Source organism: Xiphophorus hellerii, chromosome 7 (assembly GCF_003331165.1).
Source record: "Xiphophorus hellerii strain 12219 chromosome 7, Xiphophorus_hellerii-4.1, whole genome shotgun sequence".
NCBI classification, from domain to species: domain Eukaryota; kingdom Metazoa; phylum Chordata; class Actinopteri; order Cyprinodontiformes; family Poeciliidae; genus Xiphophorus; species Xiphophorus hellerii.
Genome location: NC_045678.1, coordinates 30,359,037 through 30,378,372, shown reverse-complemented (window position 1 = coordinate 30,378,372; position 19,336 = coordinate 30,359,037). Strand labels below are relative to the sequence as shown.

Here is a 19,336-nt window from a genome sequence, read left to right as displayed (position 1 = left end):
TGGAAGTTTCCTGAATTTCAAGACTTAAAAATTTTAGACTTTTGAAACTCAGACATTTCAAATGTTAAAATTAATCTCAGGAATTTTCCAGAAAATGTGGACATTTCTGAGTTTCAAAAGTGTAAAATTGCAAGAAATAATACAGATTTTTTTTTTTTACAGAAGTTTTTTCTAAAAGATTTCTGAGTTTCAAGTCGAAAATGTGCAAGAATGAACTATAGACATTTCTGAGATTAATCTATTATTTTCTTAGTTTTTTTCTCGCACACTTTCAATTTTTGAAATTTCCAAGTTTTCTCTAGAAAATTTCTGATTAGTCACAAATTTTCTAGAAAAAAACGTATAAATTTCAGGTCAAAAAATGCTTTACTTTTTGAAATTTTCTGACTTTCACAAGTCAAAGACTTCAGGCTTTTGAAACTCAGAAATTTTCATGTTTTTTCCCTAGAAAACATTTTAGATGAATCTCCAAGTTATTGAGTATTTTGGCACAAATTAAAGCTTTTTGTCTATCTACAGCAGCCCTAATACACCACTGTATGTGTGTAGATTACCAGGTTATAGCAAAAAATGCTGCACATTGAAGCTCCTCCCTGATATGATGTTTGTTTTAGCTGTGAGTTTTTAATATCCTGGTGTTTATAGAAATATCTTTCAGATCAATTTGAGAAGAAGTTCTGATCATTTTATTGTGTCATGTAGTGTGCAGTGCTTAGCACAGCATTTACCCAAACAAAATGCCACCACGAATTCTTATATTTAATTGTTTCCTTTATTTTTCATAACAGTAACACCTGTCAAGCCATTTCACAAATAAAAAGCTGAAGCCATAGTGACAAACACAGTCGCTCAAGAAATTAACAATTTTAGCCAAAACACACACACACACACCCACACACACAAAGCGCTCACATTAAAAATAAACAAGTCATCCTTTAAACTACATTATTTTTACCCTCTGGGTCTAAACTTCATCACGAGGCACTGCAACAAAATATCTTCTGATTATTCTACAAAACGTGGCGAAACCCTGTCACTTCATTTAGTCATCGAGGAATTGGGTTCTCATACTGCACAACACTTTTTTGCACTTGCATGCCCATGTTTTCATTCAGGTTGAAGTTTTCTGCATAGAAAAATGACTGCAATGCAAATATAGAAGAGGGGTGGAATCAGTCGGCCAAATCAAACAGAATAAATAAACCTGTGAAAAGATTTCACAGAAAAATCAGCAGCATTTGTCAGTTTGTAAACATATAAATATATAACTGGTGACTTCTTGAAATGATAGTTATTTTCCTTAAGTTACTTTAAAATGTGCTTCCATATAAAAATATTATGTATGCTGCTTTTAAAATCAAACGTGACCAGATAGAAAGAAAAGATACAGTGAACCCTGTGGAGGCGACTGACCAGAGCCAACAGTTAAAATCTGCAATAACTTTAAAAAACCTGCCTATTTTAATAGTTCAAACACAAAACATACCTTATTATTAATTAATACACACAGTGGGAACGAGCTAACATTCACAGTCTTCCTTATTTCCTGTCTTGGAGTTACAGCCAATCAGTGCCAAGGAAAGAAAATGGCACTTCCAGATTGGCTGCTTTGTAAAAACCAGCCAATAGCTTCTCAAGTTGCATTACTTTATGGAAAAAAATGTAAATGATCAAATTTTCCCAGAAATACTGAATAGGCTGAACCTAGGCAGGGTTCACTTTACATGAAACTAAACCAGCTGAACTGTTCATTTATGATTAAATGACTAGAATCTGTAACTGTCAATGTGCTGAAACTGAGCATGTCTGATTTTGACATTCAGTCTACAGTTTACAGTATGTTGTAAATAATTAGCAATGCCAAAAGATTTGTGCCTTTCAGAAACAATATTGTACAAAAAGAAAATTACAAAAACAGCATTAGCTAAAAAAAAAAAAGCATTGGCTAAAACAATAACTTTCCTAACCTTTACATGCTAGCTGCTGCTCTTTAGGGGTATTTAGAGATTTATAAAGTAATTCAGATTAAATTCTTGAACACTCTGCAACTCACTGTGAGCACGCTAATCCAGTTATTCATTTACTTTATTTCTTTAGTCCTACTCAAATTAACAGTTAGCTGGAGCCTGTTTGAGCAAAACGTATAGTAAAAACTATATTTAGCTTTAAAAAAAGTGCAATTACCTCTGGATTAAATACGTCATACTTATCTGACTGTAAGTGTTTGGGTGAACTGGGTGAACAGGTGGCTAGCTTTCTTTGTAAGCCCTGTAGGTTTTAGAATGGGAAACAGTTAGCTAACCCCTTAGCTAGCTAACTACTGAACTACTGTTCAGTAGTTTTCAGCAACTGAACAGCAGAAAACTGTGAGGGAAGAAAATGTTTTTTGTTTCATGGGGAATAATGCTAACAAAAATGCTAATTGGCGTGACACATTAAGGGAATAATATAACAAACTGACTTTCTTCTTGATTCTTCAAGCTGATGTTAGCACAACAGCACAGCTACTGACTTCAGGAAGTTTGAAAAGTAGGAGATTGAGTGCTAGCATTGCAGTGCTGCTAGCCTAGCCTCATTACTGATGATCTCTAATAAGTCTAACTTGTAAAAATAGAAAGGACAGAATTTTTTTTCAAAGTTTGACTGAATCTAACTGTCATGTTGTAACTGCACTGTAGCTAGCTGCTACAGAAAGCTAAAGAACTAGCATTTAAAAACTCGTATGAGCCTTTGCTTCAAAGAAAGCAAAAACTTTCAGGATTGTTTATTTTCTAAGTATTAGCTTATTATGTTCCAAGTATTAGTACTGCAGCATAGCTAGGTGTGACAGGAAGTTAGAAAAGTAGCAATTTAGAAGCCTTTTTCCAATATGAGAACTTCAGGCAGTTATTTACTGTTCTGAATACTAAATTAGTTCATAGTGTTGTTGTTTAAGACCTTAGGATTCACTAACTAATAGCTAGATATGATTGAGACTGAAAATTAATATGCTAATATTTGTGTAGAAATGTGCTGTCGTTTTTTAGTTGTATGCTAAAGGTTGCTATCCTCCGTACCTGCCATTAGAGAAACACTTCTGCTGTTAACATCCCTGCTGGAAGAAAATTAGTTTTATATGGAAGAGTGAAGATAGTAACTGTATCACAACATTTAAAAAAGTTAGACAGTCGTCGCTTTTTTCCTGTGTATGATCAGCAGATGTTCAGATTCTTTACTTGTAGCCCTTGTATGGAAGCCATTGATGTGACTTCTGAACTGAAGACATTAAACAAAAAAATCAAAACGGGAAGTAGTTAATTCTTGAAATGCTACATTCCTGACCTTCACTGAGATGCTACAGCGACATCGGTGCACGTGTAGCACAGCTGAGACGTTCGAGAACAGCGTTAACCACTCCGCTGTTAATCTGGGAAACAGAAGCAGGCACAACATAAACTAAACTGTCTTCATTTCTTGACCTAAATTAGGGCTGGACAATAAATCAATAACAATATATATTGCAGTATACATGTGATCAATATCAATAGATAGAATGTCCAGTAATTTCACTGAAATCTGATCCAGAACCGCACGGCATTCTGGGGGATGTAGGCAGAGGAAAGACTTTAGCTGTTCAACCTCTCCAGACTGGCTAAACAAAGCTGGTGGAATCAACTAACTCATCAACTCACTCTCTCTCTAGCTGCTTAGTAACGACCTGCTGGGTGCGGTTTCAAGGTCAGTTACCTAGCAACCAACGTCGGTTACCTAGCAACAGCCTGCTGGGTAACTAAGCCAGCAGCAGTTTGAAGTTCCCCCACCGTGTCTAATAACTGCTTAAAAATAAAAAACGGAGCAGAAACTGGAAACTGGATAAACCAGAAAGGTCACACCACCAGTTTGGCAGTATTTAAAATAAAAAACTAATCAATAATTATCAATATTGACTGATATGAAACGCCTGTATTGTGATATGTTTTTCAGCCATATTGCCCAGCCCAAATCTAAATATGGATTTTGTTGAAGGATATGTCTTCCTCAATTTGGAGGAGAGCGTTTTATTTACATTGACTAATTACATCGTTAAGCCTTCCGCATTAGGCTCCTGTAACATGTTTCTCTCATTATCGTAAACTTAGTGGTACGAAAAGAAGAATTAAATTCAAAACAAATGTAAAAGTTGCAAACTTTGAGGTATAGTTTGAAGACAGCGTCCTCTTCTACTGTATGACGATGTTCATACCGCTTCCTTCACCTTTACCCAGAGTTCCCTTAGCGGTGAAGGGAGTTTCTCAGCTTCCTGCTGGGAACCAGGAAGTGGTGCGTGGCGTGGCGTGTCCTGCCAGCGGATATTTGGAAGCCTGTTTTCACTGAGTCACAGGTGTGGAGGCTGACACGGGCACAGTCGGCACGTTGGGGCTGGTTGGCGTTTGTGGCGAACTCGAGTAGGACCGCAGTAGGACCTTGTGCTTGGTGGCGACCTCCTGCCGCCGCCGCTGCTGGTCGGCCAGGAACTCCTTGAGACGCGTGGTTGTAAAGGTGAGCGTCTGCCTGCGGAGCCGCATCAGGTAGGCATCTTGAAGCCAGGAGTTACTGAAGCAGTCCTTGATGGACGGACGGGCCCTGGTGAAGAAATAACGTGTAAAAATTCACTGGATTAGTTTTCTGAAGCTAGCTAATATAGCATTCTTCTTACCAGGGGTAGCTACAGAGGATCTTTTTCAGGAACAAGGAGGCACTTTGGGACACATTCTGGTAGAGTTTAGAGAGGTCAAACTTGGCGGCCAGGATCTTGGCTTCAGTCTCCTGAGGATCATTTTCCATGAAAGGCGACCTGCCGCTCAACCTGGAACACCAAGATCAATCCATTGAGTATCATGACCTGCTGTGTGAACAAAGTCTGAGTCTGTTCACTGCTTCAGCATTCATAAGGCTGGAAATCAAAACAACCATTTTTAATCATAATACTGCTTTTCATGTGAGGAATGCATTTCTACATAAACAAGGTTTGTCAGGAGGAAGCTGTGAAATTGTTACTTACATGATGAAAGTCAACACACCCACGCTCCAGATGTCAGCCGGAGGACCCACAACGTCTCCCTTCAACATCTCAGGAGCTGAGGGAGCAGAAATAAAAATAAACCGATTCAAATCACCTAAAACCTACTATGAAACAAACTGCTTTTATTCTTAGTAATTGTACTATAAGTCGATTGTACCTGTTTAGAATGTTTTTTCTCACTCTTATTCACTATTCAATAATCATTACCTTTGCTTAGCAGTAATGCTGTGTCATACCTTCTGATTTTAGTTAGCCACCCGTCCTTTGTTTTTGTTTTTGCAGCAATCTTTTGTCCTTTAGGCCTTGTTTTGTCAGAAACTTTTCCTTTTCAAGCTTGCTAAGCTAACTGTGCTAGCTTAAGGAGCAAAGCAGCTTGATTAATTTTAATGGCTTATATCTTATAATAATGTTGAAAAACGAATTACATTTTATGCTAAAAAAATGGGATTAAAAATTCATATATAATTTTTTTTGCATTTTTCAGAAAGCTGGGGTCAAGATATCTCCACTGTACTGCAGATAAAGTGTAAATTTTCCTCTTACACATGTACTGCAGCGTTCCAATCGGAGGGCTGAACTGCTTGAGGAACAGAGGGTTGTACGTCTGAGCGCTGCCGAAGTCGATGATCTTGATAAGGTTCATGTGCGTCACTATGATGTTCTCCGGCTTGATGTCCAGGTGCAGAATGCGGCGCGCGTGGAGGTAGTCCAGACCCTGGAGGATCTGCACGATGTACGTCACCACGTCATCCTCAGAGTAACGGAACCTGGAGGGAACCGGAGAACGTTTCGTGCCATCACTCCCAACAGTGGTGTCAAACTCACTCTTATATTTCAGATCTTAAATATCTCCCAGGTTTATGACCAAATGTTTTGATAAATCTACGTATTAAACTGTTAGAGTTATAGCTTTCTCCACATATGATCAGTATGTCTTGAATTTAATTATTTAACATTGTAATTTGACACGATGCAAGAAACTGATTTGATTTTTATGATCCTCTGAAGCAGGGGCGTCCAAAGTGTGGCCTGAGGGCCATTTGTGGCCCTTGGACTGAGTTTGTGTGGCCCCCAAAGGCAGTTTGAGAATAATAGAAATTTGGCGTGTCCAAATAGATTTTTATTTTTAAATCGGGATGAAATTATTACCAACATCATTTTCTCATAATGGAAAAAGTTGGGTACAACAAAATAACCAATCTTTTTTAATAAGCAGAACCACATTTATCCAGAGATTTTTACTGACTTTATGCACCAAAATGAACTTTTATTTAATTTACTGAATTTGGATAAATATAGCAAGCAGTTTAAAAGAAAGTAGCGCTAAATTCTGTTCTTATAAATGAGAATCCATTTGTTGTATAACGCCCAAAAGAATTTGAAAACAAGTTGCCTTCTTTAAATATAGCAAACCCGAAAAATCCTATTTATGTTTATGATCTACAATGAACAACTTTCCTTTTCTACAAAAAACAAAAGCATTTTACTACTTTATTTGTCTTGATTTTAGGTTTTGTTCTTTTTTTTTGTGGCCCACGTGATAAAAAGTTTCGACACCCTGCTCTAGAGTCTCGAGGGCCGCATAAATAGTTGTGATGGGCCGGATTCGGCCCGTGGGCCTCGAGTTTGACCCCTGTGTTTTAGGAAACGTCAGGCTCGATCAGGATTCGGTTCTGGACCTTTCTATGAGGCTGTAGAGCAACTCCCTCCCGCTGCAGTACTCAGAGATGAGCACCAGGTAGCGCGGCGTGACGTAGGCCTCGTGCAGCGCCATGATCCTGTCGTGGTGGAGGGATTTGAGGATGTCGTACTCCTGCAGCACCGCCTGCTTGGTGTCCGCCTCGTAGGGAACGATCTTCGCCATGAAGAGGTTTCCTGTGGCGTTCTCACGACACTCCCGGATCACACCGAACCGGCCTCTGAGGGGGAAGGAAACATTAGCACGTGTTCACACTGAGGAGGTACTTTGGTCCAAAACTGGATTTTAATAGTTTCGTTTGGTGCATAGGCCTGACGCAATAAATCAATCAACAGCAGGACAAATTAAAACAAACTCAATCGTTTCTGCTTGCATTATTTATCATTTCTCTCTTTCTATTAAAAACTGGATGATAAAAGTCTTCAGTCTGGTGTTTTGGTCTAAACTAGACATTTTTTAAGAGACTTTATAATTAATCTTTTTGGAATATGTTGCCTTATTACATTGATGTCTGATAATGTCAATTTTAAAAAGAACCTTAAAAAATTTATAATAGAGAATGAATTCATATTGAATTGAATTAAGTCTGTTATTGTTTGTTTTATTTATCTCCATTTTTAATTTAATTTTGATCAGCTGCCTTTGGTATTTTATTATATCTTTTTTGTAATGTTTGTAAAGGAAGAATAGTCTCTAGTACTGTACAACTAACGGGGACTTTAAACAAATAATATATTTTATTTTACATATTTTAAATTTCTTCCAGTTAGAATTTAACTGAACTTTGAGAGAGTATTACTGCATTATTATTATTATTATTATTATTATTATTATTATTATTATTATTATTATTATTATTATTGTTATTATTATTATATTACTGGAAAGTGGTCTCTTGAAAACAACATTGTAGACTCTGAATGCGTACATGCTTCAAGCGACTCGTTGCACTTTAACATGGAAAAATGTCTTGTCACAAGTGAAATAATCTGCCAGATCATTTTTCGTCAATATTAAGGAATTATTGACTAAAAACAAGTCTCTAAATCTTACTGAAAAGTTACTTGTAAGTTAGTTTTATTTGTTTAAGTGTATTAAGATATTTCCACTAGAAACTGGACCAAAAATATTTGGAAAAAGTTTTTGTTTTTACAGTGCAAAAATCAATTTTGGATCGAATTGTGAGTTGGTAAACGATTCCCACTCCTAGAATACCGTTATTTAAACAAGAAGGAGCCAAAAGTGCTTGATAATGTGGGCTACCTCACCTTGCTTTCTCGTCCATGAAGGTGTAAGGTTTCTGCGGAACGCCCTGGCGTAAAGATCCCTCCCCAGCCTTGCCCAGCGGCGTCCTGCGTCCAGACGGTGTGAGGCGTCCAGACGGGGTGATCCGTCCACTTGGAGTACCACGACTGTCCCCTCCCTGCAGAACCGGCGTCAGGCTCTGCACTATCACAACGGGAGGGGAAAGTGCGAGCGGAGTGACGGAGGGCGCTGTCGTCGCTGGGGTGGAAGCAACTTGAGAAGGCGGCGTAGAACGAGCTGTTGCTGCGGGAACATACATTGGCACAGAGGAAATCGGCTTCCCGATTGGAGGAGCAGACGTTGGTACCGGAGAAGGTGGCTTGTTAATCGTTGAGGGGAATGCAAGAACAGGACTCTGGGGTTTGGGTGGAACAACAGGCGGAGGCGTCAGCTTCGCCTGAGGTTTGCTGACGCTGATGCTGATGGAGGTCTTGGCTTTCGGGGGTGTGACTGGCGCTTGGTCAGCTGAGGTGGGTTCAGTTCCTGCAGGATGGCCAACAGCTGGCTTACTGGCTACAGGAGACGGAGATTTAGCCACTGAAGATGCAGGAGTTGGGACTGTGGTCACAGTAGTGGATTTACTGGGAGCTGGTTTAATGGGAGGCACTTTCATGGACGACATCATGACCACAGGGGGCGCTGGACTTGTGGCGGGAACGGTCTTCACCACCACAGAAGAACTGGACTTGGCTGGTTCTAATGAAGACAATTTACAATGTAGACTGTGACTTTGTAAAGAAACACATTCAATCTTCTAAAAGTAAAAACATTTCCATAAATCAGGGTAATAAGAGACACAGATAAGGTAACGTACCAGTGGGATCCAGAGTCACAACCTCTGACAGGTTGCTGTAGGGGCCCTGACCGGCTTTGTTGACACAAGCCACTCTGAACCTGAAGGAGCCCCCTGCTGGCAGGTCAGTCACATTGTAGTAACAGTCTGCCACTCCGGTTGCAACTATCAGCCAGTTGCTTTCACCTGAAACAAGGAGCCAAGGGACTATTTAAATAACTCTAAAATAGTCCAAGCATATATTTTGGTACCATAATTAATAAAAATGGAGTTGTATGTATCAATATAACTACCCGGGGCTGGTCGAGTTTTCTTTGCATTTAAACTTGAAAACCTTTTGGTTGGAGCTGTTTTATAGTTTAAGATTCAATTCATCAGAAGGTCAATATTTCTTGAAAAATTTGGAAAAGGTAAACGGATATGCAGTGGTGCTAATCTGCTAATAATGTGCTAATAGTGTTTAGCACTTTAGCATTTTTGTCAACTTTGTAAACATTTAGCGCACTTAGCTTCCCCTAACTGTTATTTTCCAGATAAAGTCCAAAGCACTAACTTACTTGCCTATTTTGTAAACTTTCAGTGGAATAAAGTTTGACATCTGTTTTTAATGACTGTTAAAACTTCAAGTAGTTCATATTCATGCTCTTATTTTGAAGAGGGTGAAGACTGTGTATGCAGCAGTTCTGTTTCCTCTCCTCCGTTTTATTCAAGAAACTTTACTGAGTGAATGGTAAATCTACAATAAATGAATGAATGAGGTATACTAAAAAATTCGAAACTCGTGTGAACAAACAACCAGAGGTGTTAATTAAACAATTGTTTTGAATCTCATTAGGTATGGGTAGCAATATGATTGATTTTAGCACTTTAGCATTAGCTTCCACTAAATACTATGTTGGTAAAGCACTTTAGCATTAGCAAAACTAATGTTTATGCTTTTCTGCTTTAGCGTTAGCGCAGCTAGCTTATTACTTAGCAGCGCCCACCACTACGTACAATCTATAAAATTATAAAAGTACCAGTTTGACATGGTTTATTGTTTCATAGCAGTAGCACTGTTATAGTGAATGATACCAATAACATACATGTTGTCAGTAACACTGCAGCACAGCTAGCTGCTACCAGAAGTCGGAAAATAAGTAATTTAAACCTCCAGTATGTTTCCCATATATTGTTCCAGGATAACAATCATGGTGACTGTATTTGTTCTTTCTAGATTGAATGAACTTCATAAAAGTTAGAAACTGTTGTATCTATCCACAAAAATAAGAACTTAAACAGTGGATCATGTGGGTCAGAGAACCTTCTGCTCTCCTCTCCAGAGAGTAAGTGCAGGGGGCCATTGTGTCCGAGGGTCGCCACACCACTAACACTGTGTTGTTATATTTCTGAGGAATCTCTGGGGTCCCAGGACGATTAGGCAGGCCTGTAAGACATACAATGTATTACATATACATATATTCTCATTAGATCAAATATCGGTATTCCAACTATATGTTTAGTATTTCTTACGAGCGAGGGATATAGTGCAAGAGCTGGACACGGTGGCCAGGGGGTTCGTAGCAACACACTCATACACCCCAGCATCTTTTTTGGTGGTTTGCATGATCATCAGCAGCTGTCGGCCATCAGGGCAGGAAATCATGTTCATTCTAGAATCAATTTCTAAAGGCTTCTTGTCTGAGGAGGAAAATGTTAAATATATCACAAATGTATAAAAACATTTCAGTGTATATTTGTAGCCTTACCTTTTACCCAGGCGATGTGTGGATGGGGGCTTCCAGCTGGCAGACAGCTAAGGGTTACTGGGTCACCCTCCAGGAGGACATGATCTCTGAGCTTGATATGGAACACAGGAGGAAAATCTGGCCCAGAATGAAGGAAACCGCCATTAAAGAGGACCTATTATGCAAATTTTACTTTTTGCAAGTTTTTATACTTCCATTTGGGTCTCAACTACTTCAAAAACCAGCAAAAGTACTTTATAGAGTACATTTGCTGCTTCTTGGCAATAAGTTAATAGGTTTTTAGTATGTAGAAAATGAGCCATTTGTAAAAACCTCCAGATTGCTGAGTTACATTCAATGAGAAATGTTAGAAAAATTATCTACAGTACAGACCAAAAGTTTGGACACACCTTCTCATTGAATTCAATGATAAAGTGTGTCCAAACTTTTGGTCTGTATTGAGTACAGACCAAAGGTTTGGACACACAGTTGTGTCCAAACTTTTGGTCTGTACTGTAAGTTCATTTACTTGTGAGTTTATTTGAAAGGTTATGTTTTCATATTATTATTTTGTGTGTTGTTTCCTTGACTTATTTTCTTCCGTGACACACTATTAACTATTTTTTAGGATGTTTGCCTAGAGGCTAGAGACGTTTACACATTCCTGTGTTAACAGCTTTCTGTGAAACTGATTGGTTGTGGTCAGCCTAGTGCCCTTGTAAGGGCATGTCCACAGAAGGTTCCAGAACACCCTGTAGTAAAGGTCATTGGTCAATTCTTTGTGTGACTATGTGAACACACTATGTGAAAACACTTCCTGCATTCTTGTTGGTTGTGCAGACGACTCCACTTCTGCTTTTCAAAGATGTACGTTTGTATAATTACGCATCTGTTTTTCGCCATTTTCAAGTACGAGTGTAAATGATGAGTGGGGGGGGGCGTGGCAAGCAGCAGATTATTAGGATTTAAAGTGACGAGATGCCCGAAAACAGCTAAAATCTCTGTATTTAAAAATTATTTTGTGCAAAATATGTAATGAACATGTTTCGTATAGCCCACAAACCTGTTAAAGGAAGCATAATAGATCACTTTTAAATATAACCTTGAATGTGATGTAACATGCTAGCAGTAACCATTGTGGTTCAGTCTATTGAGACACATTAAAGACCAACCTAGGAGAAAAATAGCCACTAAACTTTGAGGAGAGGAACGTTTTGATTTGAAGACACAACAGCACCATCTTACCTGAAGCTAATTTGGAGTACTGCCGTGAACGTAAGGAACTGCTGTCTCTGGAGATGGCCGTTGGTAAGTCAGGCTGTGATACTGTTTTGTCTCGTTTGCCTCTTGTCAAGCCCCATCGATCCCATCTGGATCTCCGCTCAACTTCAATGCCTGTAATATAAAAATAAAAAACATACATTAGCTGTAATTGACTTTTTTTGATATAATAAATACGTCAAGACAACACCATACCCTTGGATGTGTCTGACTTTAGGCTGGACATCGAGTCAAGAGACTCGGATGAGGCACCATTAGTGGCCTGAGACGCCAGTTGGTTCTGAGGAACAATGATAGGCTTCATAGCTCGACTCTCTGATGTTGATCGACGAAGCATAGAAAGAATTGGTGCTCGTTTTGTTTCCTTGTCTTCTGAGGCTCGTCTCTCTTCTGAGTAACTTCGAATTCTTGTGGAGATCCCTGCCACGGTTGATTCAATCTTTCTGCGCATCGCCAACACTGGTGATTCATTAGGTTTCTTCAGCTCCTTTTCATCCACTTGCTTATCACCATCTCCATCCATCTTGGTCATCTCTACCTCTTTCTTTTCCTGAGAACCTCGTCTGCCAAGACTCCAAGACAGCCTTTGTCTTAAACCTGCTGAGTCGTCGTCTTTCGATACTTCATCTGTGCGCTCTGTCGATGGAGTTCTCTTCAAGCGCATAGAGAGTCTCCTCATGAACCCTTGATCCTTTTGAGCTTCACGAAGGTCTTGGACTGACTTGGACTTTTCCTCAAGTCTTCTTGAGGCTAACTGTAAGGGAGCGCCAATCGGCCCAGGTCTGTATATCTCTTCAGATGTGTCTGACGTTGCTTGGATGGCCGGTGTACTGTCTTCATTCTTTGATCTTGAGAGAAACTTCAGACTCCTTGTGAGGGAAGATTCACGTTTTTTGAAGCGGGCCTCAAAAACCTCTTCAGAGGTCATATCTTCTAAGTCAGCTCCGGCTGAGACCCCTTGCTGGGGTGATGTTTGTGAATAGGTCTTCGGCGGACTGGGTTCTTTTGTAATCATTTCTGGCGATGCGACTCTAGCGTAGACTGCAGGGTGCTCGGTGGTTGACATGATTGGCTTTGGTGAACTGAGTAAGTCGGATGATGTGCCAGTATTGGCTGGAACAACAACTGGAGTGGAAGGGGAAAGGGGCGCTTCGTTCAGAGGCTGAACTGAAGGCACCATGATGGTCTGCATTATGCTGGCGTAAGCTGACACTCTTCCATCTGGAAGAACAACTCGGGTAGGAGGTGAGGGTGTTATATATGTTGAAGTAACAGCGCCTGGGGGTTGATAAGGTTCTTGTGTTGGTTTCACCATAACCGAACCTGTGCTTATGATCATCTCAGAAGATGTTATTGGAGTACTTGTCTTCTCATCTGCATTTTCTTTAGCTTTTGACTTAACTGCATAGTCAACTCTTTCATCGTCTTCTTTTACCAACTCTTGTTTTTCTTCGTACACCTTTTCGCTCTCTTTCTCCTCTTGCATTTTCTCTTCTGCTAAAGAGCTTTGGGCCGCATCAGAAGGTGTGTGGATACTCTGACCCAAGTTATCTCCTTCAGTCAATGGTTCCTCTGAAATACTCATGTCCTTCTCTGAGAATCCACTTGTGCTAGATCTTTCATCAAAATTACTATCTGCAGTCAGTCCATCCATCTTTTCACTCACAGTCTCATCTGTTCGAACCTCTTTCTCCATCAGTGAATCCTGACTCTCTGTTTTGGATTGATTTTCTTGCACAACTGGCTCTGGAGTCAGTGGTTTTGGGGAAGATTCCCTGGGAGTCTCTGGACGGGAGTCTAGCTTGGTTTGCTCCGTTAGAGCTGACATGGAAATTGCTTCTTTAAGCCGCCTTTCTTCTACTTGTGCGACAGGAATCTCCAAAGGTGCTCCTGATCGTCGATGTAAAGCTATAGGTTCTGAATCCCCTTGACTGAAAGAAGTGCTTTTACGTAGAACTTTAGGTTTAGGCACCTCGTCCCTTGGAAAGTCACTGGATGAAGCTCTGGTAAGTGGAGGTGGGCCCAGACGAGCAGTGCGAGAGTAGCGATCTGAAGGTATTGCTCGCTTTTCGTCTCCCATCCCTAATGTTTCTAAAAGAGGTCCTCTCAGGCCACTCATCTTATTGTCTACAGAACCACCACGAAGCAGTCGCTGCCTCATTAGCTCCAGTTTTAGAGCATAGTCTTCCTGACTCATCTTTGTGGTTCCAGGGCTGGTGCTCCTCCTCGGTATTTCCATGGAGACAGCTTTCTTTAGGACTCTCCGTCCTTCCTCAGGGTTTTCTTCTCCCGCTCCTTCCTCAGGTGTAATCCGAAGCAGCAAAGCACTGTCGGCCGAACCACCACGCCGTAGTTCCCCCCTTTTCCGGCCTCCTTCCACCTTGTCAGACTCCATGCTTGATCCTCTTCTAAGGGGTTTTCTGGATTGTTCTGACTTTTGGATCAGTTCACTCAGAGGTGATTCCTCTGAGAAACCCTTGTCGTTGTCTTCCGATGATCGTTTCCGAAGACAGCCTTTCCCCCTGGCCTCGCCTCTTATCGTTTCCTGCTCCTGAGAGTCAAACTCCATGGCCTCCAGACCTTGGGAAGATAAACTTGTTCCATTCTCCTTTCCTGATTCCTGCTCATTGGTCTGAATGTCATTCAGTGACATTCTTGATCCAGAGAAGTCCATGTTGAGTGGCATTGGAATAAAAGGAAGTTCATCAATGTCTTCGTCTGAATCAGACGATGAAGATGGCAGGGGTGAGCCTTCTTTCTGGTGCCTCTGGACGGCAATCGAGGTGTGGCTTGAGGAATCGTTCAGCAACTCTGGTATAGATCTCATGACCATTTTTGATTTATAGCCAATTATGGAACGCTAAAAAATAAGCAACAAAATGTTACAACTACAAATCAATGTCTGCAGGAAATTCATCATAAGAATTGGAGATAACCTTCTTTACCTGCCATTTCCTGCGAGCAGCAAACTTCTTCAGACCTTCTGTACTGATGGCCTTCCCCTTGCTTAGTATCTGCATATGGCATTGACAGTATTCGAAAGTAATTATTTAGGAAGGCCATCTTCATAATGTCACGTGGAACTCAAAGGATGGATCATTGACTTTTTCTCACCTTGAACCACGGATGTCGAAGACACTCCTGAGTATCGGGTCTCCTAGAAATAAATTACACAAAGTTATGAGCAAATGCAATGTTTCACAGTTTCAAATGGGTTTTCTTTGCGTAATATTATATTTTGGTTTAGTGGTATTTGGGAAACTAGTTGCACGTTTATAATCACGCTGGTGTAGCATGTTAGCATTTAGCAGAACTAAGGGTCAGCGCAGCTAGCTTTTCAGTTAGCAGTGTCCACCACTGGTTGTAATACAACGAAATGCAAAAGAATTGACACAGACATATGCTAATGAGACAAATATTTTCCTCTACTAGTTACTCACAGCCTGTCAGCTACCAGCAGCTTGATGATGAACCCTTTCGCCTCTCGGCAAAGATCAGCAAACATGTTCTCTTCAAAAGCCACGTTGTAGTTCCTGATGTTCAGGACGGAGCTGCGGTCGCTTTCCCCGGCAAACGGGGAGATTCCAGTCAGGCTGCCAACAGAGGAAAATTCAATAAATACAGAAAATCAGGAGGAGAAACGCAAAAATGAAAACCTAATTTAGGTTTTACTCACCACAGGTACGACATAACCCCGACAGGCCTGTGAACATAAACCAAAGGCTTCTTTAAAACCGTCCAACAATCATTAAAAATGCTCTACATTAAAGGACGTCTACCATATGTCGGTGGCTTTTGAAACAGGCGTCTGGTTGACGATTTCTGGTGCAACAAATTCGGGTGTGCCGTATTTGCAGTACTGAGCCTCATCAGGCGTGAACTCAACGGCGTTTCCAAAATCACATAAACGGATCTGATCGCTTTGGAGATCCGCCATGAGGATGTTATCGGGCTGGAAATAAAACAAACACACAAAATGATCGTCGGCAGGAAGAAATACATCTGTGAAATAGCAGTGGGAAGGGCGACGCTCCATCTACTTCTACCTTTATGTCAAGGTGGATGATGTTCAGATGGTGAAGGTAGTCCAGTCCCTCCAGCAGTTGTCGCACACATGAACGCACCTGTTGAACAAAAACAGCTGCTATTTATCACATAATTATACTTTATATGTCAGCTTAGTGGGCAGAACCGGTTCTTTCTTAAAAACATGATGTGGAGGTACTGTCTCTTCTTCTTCTGTGCTCATTCAGTTCGGACTTTCTTCTTAAACTCTAAAGAAAGCTGCACCATGATTAATGAGTTGAATAAAAATTATGACAAAAGAAGCACCAAAACAAACTTAGTGAGAAAAATACAGAATCGTAGAAGAGTATAAGCTGAATTTTCTTCCCATTGTGATCCATCTGTGCATCAGATTCACAAAGCAAGTAGCTTTATTGATGTGTCGGTACAAAAGTGCATCAAGTCCAGGTTAAATAGGAAATATTTCTATTTAATACGTTAATTTTGATGAATTAATTACTTAGTTTTGAACATTTTTAGCACAACTAATCACATTTTTTATAACATGCAAAAGTTCTGGCCTGAAGCGTTGTATTTGTGCGTTTCTGGTACACCCGTAAATCTGACGCACAAGCGACGTCCAATGATGGACGACAAAGCTGCTTCTCCTGGCCCATCGTGGATTAACTTTTGCTTCAAAAATCGATCTGACTGAACGCTGAAAAAAACTGTTGTGTTTTATTTGTGCTAAAAGGAGTTAGCATATCAGTAAAGCTTTTCAAGCCTAATATAACATCTCAATGCTAAACATGTAGCGGCTAGCTATCATATCTTCTAACCAAAGTCTAATTTATTAGAGTCATGTTTAATAATGTCTGCAAATCAAGTCCTATCTACTGGATTTTTCTCTAACTGCAAGTTTTGCAGTTTGAACAAAAAAACTGGATCTTATTCTCTGTTTTGATTATTTATGTGTAGATAAGAGAAATGTCAATATTAGGCACTTAGCTGGAGATAAGTTTAACCATATTAAATTTCTTCCCTCTTAAAGTCACTTTTCTGTCTTTTTCTTCTTCCAAGTTGAATTTACTAGATGCTAACGTCGTCTTACAAACAGCGCTGGTCTTTGAGAATCACACGCCATTTTCATTTCTGTAATTTACATAGAAATAGGTGGAATTTGCTTGATGATATTTTGTATAAATGCTGCAGAATCACATCAGCAGAGTTTTTACCTCGTTGCAATGCAAGCAGCAAAACTTCTTGTTTTTAAAAGACAAAATAATCTGGTTCTGATTCTAAGCAAAAATCTAAGATCTGTTACTTAAACGCAGGGCTTACGTCAGACTCCAGGACGGTGGATTTCCTGTTAAATCTGTCCAACAGCTCCTCATGGCAGCTTTAAACATGAATTAAGGCTTTTTCACACAGCAGACCTGACACATGTTGAATGATCTGTGAAAACGTTTTCCTCTTTTTTAGGATACATTTCTGTGATGATGACGACTGCGTTCTTCTTCTCAAAGGCGTCGTGGAAGTAGAGGACTCTCTCGTGGTCCAGCTTGGACAGCAGTCTCATCTCTCTCAGAGCCGACGCCTTCCTTTTCGCTCGAGTCGAGATAAATTTTGCGGCGTACTCCATTTTGGTGGCTTTCTGCTTCACCCGCTTCACGTAGGAAAACGTTCCCCTGCGGTGAAAGAAAATAAGAGCTTGAAAACGTCTTATAGATCCAGAAGTATTTCTAAAAAAAGCTTGTTTCACCTTCCAATTTCCTTGTGGACGTCGTAGTAATCGGTCAGTCTGCGCATCTTCCTCAGGATACTCTCCTCATCATCAATGGGTTCCTCCTTCCTCTTAGCTGCAGGAACAAACCAACAGCTGAAACACTGCATGCAGTAACTTAATTTAATTTAACGGCTGCATGTGTGAGCCGCTACCCTGATGAACGGTGAGTTCGGCTTTGCAGGACACAGATCCGGCCAGGTTTCGGGCCGTACAGGTGTACACGCCGGAGTCCTCAGGGTGCGCGTTCAGGACCACCAGGGAGCATTCGTTGTCATCATAGACGAAGGTGTAGTGACTGCTCTCTGACAGCAGGACGTCCCCCTGGAGTTCAAAGCTCTCGTTTTATCAGAATCCCAAAGAAAAGCTGGAACTGTGAAAGTGTTTTGGTCGCTGTTGGTTAATGAGGAAGGTCTCGTTTCTGATATCTGGATGATTACTGGCATCAAAGTGACATAAATTTTGCTCATTGTTTTGTTGCAGGATAATCTTATGCTAAAATAATTTATAATAAGGATGTCCAAAGTGTGGTCCAGCAGGATCTCATTTAAATGAGAAAACTTTGTTGTTTTAACAAGATTCTAACAAGTTCTTTATAACAAGATTTATATCACATTGAAACCAAAATATCTCTTAGATAGAAAAGGTTGCAACAGTAACACAGAAACATGTCTTGGGATTTTTAACAAGTCGTAATTTGTCAAAGGAGTGTATTTTATATTTGATAAACAGGAAACTTTCTTGTAGTAAAAAGATATAAAACTCGTCTCATAACGAGAAACGTTCTCATTTTATCATGTTTTTCATTTCATTAAAACACAAAACTTTTAATGTGATTTGCATCTCGTTATAACAAGAAAGTTTCCTCATTTTAATGAGATATAAATCTTGTGCTGTTATAGAAGAGTTTCATATCTTTTATATAATTAGTTTTATATCTCGTTATAATGAGGAAAGTGTCCCGTTAAAATAGGATGCAAAACTCATTAAAACAAGAAAAAAATAAAGGTCCTGGGTTTAAATCCCGACCTGGACCGACTAGCGGACCCTCCCTTCCAGTCATAGATGTTTTTGTGGCTCATATCCAAAATATTCAATTGAAAATCTTGCTTTGCAGAATCTGTCGAAGTCTGCAGACAGAAGAATAACCGAAAAGTTTAAACCAGCTGGAAGTGAGACAATCTGAGCTGGATGAGGACCAAAGTTTATCTTCCACCACGCACAGCGAGGAGGACGGTAACGGAGGCGAAAACATCTCACCGTTGGAGAACTGCAGCAAAGTCTCCATAACAACCATTTATTTAAAGGCTTTTGTGCACATCTTTACCGGGAGAGCCGACGACTGTGGAGGATGCTGTGCGTGACAAAGATTTGTGAATCTTTGTCTTCAGGATCTGCTCTCAGTCGCTTGTTCATGATTCTCTGGTGTCATTTTGAAAGTTTAGATCCATAAATGGTTATAAATCAGTGTATAAATCACTAAAAATCATGATGCTACCACCACTCAATTTAAACCACAATCAAGGTTTGTATGTTTTCCAAATAAATAAATAATTACATTATAAAGTGGAACAGAAATGCTCACGAACAGCTTAAATCCACAAATATTTGAGACTTAAATATTGCTAATTTTAACAAATATATCCTAATGTACATTAATATGGAAACCGTCCTAGTGCTACAGCAGAAGCTAACATCTACA

General features: G+C 40.0%; 1 protein-coding gene and 2 long non-coding RNA genes across 7 annotated transcripts in view; 2 read left to right on the top strand and 1 right to left on the bottom strand.

Moving 5' to 3' along the window:
* Positions 1 to 753: 753 nt before the first annotated feature.
* Positions 754 to 19,336, bottom strand: part of spegb (striated muscle enriched protein kinase b) — a 39,535-nt gene continuing 20,952 nt past the window's right edge. For 3 of the 4 annotated variants that reach the window (XM_032567364.1, XM_032567361.1, XM_032567363.1), the window contains exons 21-42: positions 17,790 to 17,958; positions 17,614 to 17,710; positions 17,339 to 17,539; positions 17,193 to 17,250; positions 15,893 to 15,970; positions 15,626 to 15,798; positions 15,523 to 15,549; positions 15,287 to 15,439; positions 14,961 to 15,003; positions 14,792 to 14,860; positions 12,042 to 14,706; positions 11,811 to 11,960; positions 10,587 to 10,703; positions 10,351 to 10,518; positions 10,142 to 10,264; positions 8,860 to 9,024; positions 8,009 to 8,741; positions 6,721 to 6,960; positions 5,585 to 5,808; positions 5,021 to 5,096; positions 4,676 to 4,825; positions 754 to 4,602 (exon numbers count right to left, since the gene is read on the bottom strand). In XM_032567364.1, the coding sequence (XP_032423255.1) occupies positions 4,347 to 4,602; positions 4,676 to 4,825; positions 5,021 to 5,096; positions 5,585 to 5,808; positions 6,721 to 6,960; positions 8,009 to 8,741; positions 8,860 to 9,024; positions 10,142 to 10,264; positions 10,351 to 10,518; positions 10,587 to 10,703; positions 11,811 to 11,960; positions 12,042 to 14,706; positions 14,792 to 14,860; positions 14,961 to 15,003; positions 15,287 to 15,439; positions 15,523 to 15,549; positions 15,626 to 15,798; positions 15,893 to 15,970; positions 17,193 to 17,250; positions 17,339 to 17,539; positions 17,614 to 17,710; positions 17,790 to 17,958 (6,135 nt within the window). In that variant the 3' untranslated portion in view covers positions 754 to 4,346. Of the gene's footprint in view, positions 4,603 to 4,675; positions 4,882 to 4,934; positions 5,097 to 5,584; positions 5,809 to 6,720; positions 6,961 to 8,008; positions 8,742 to 8,859; positions 9,025 to 10,141; positions 10,265 to 10,350; positions 10,519 to 10,586; positions 10,704 to 11,810; positions 11,961 to 12,041; positions 14,707 to 14,791; positions 14,861 to 14,960; positions 15,004 to 15,286; positions 15,440 to 15,522; positions 15,550 to 15,625; positions 15,799 to 15,892; positions 15,971 to 17,192; positions 17,251 to 17,338; positions 17,540 to 17,613; positions 17,711 to 17,789; positions 17,959 to 19,336 lie in introns of those variants that run through there. The other variant, XR_004339868.1, reaches the window with a different exon arrangement.
* On the top strand, positions 4,405 to 8,144 carry LOC116722942 (uncharacterized). 2 transcript variants are annotated; one of them, XR_004339870.1, is made up of 4 exons: positions 4,405 to 4,518; positions 5,721 to 6,779; positions 6,861 to 7,002; positions 8,030 to 8,144. It is a non-coding gene; the product is annotated as an uncharacterized LOC116722942 (long non-coding RNA). The 2 variants fall into 2 exon arrangements; XR_004339869.1 differs by having other exon boundaries at positions 4,432 to 4,547.
* LOC116722943 (uncharacterized) lies at positions 8,735 to 19,202 on the top strand. The gene is made up of 2 exons (XR_004339871.1): positions 8,735 to 8,962; positions 18,752 to 19,202. It is a non-coding gene; the product is annotated as an uncharacterized LOC116722943 (long non-coding RNA).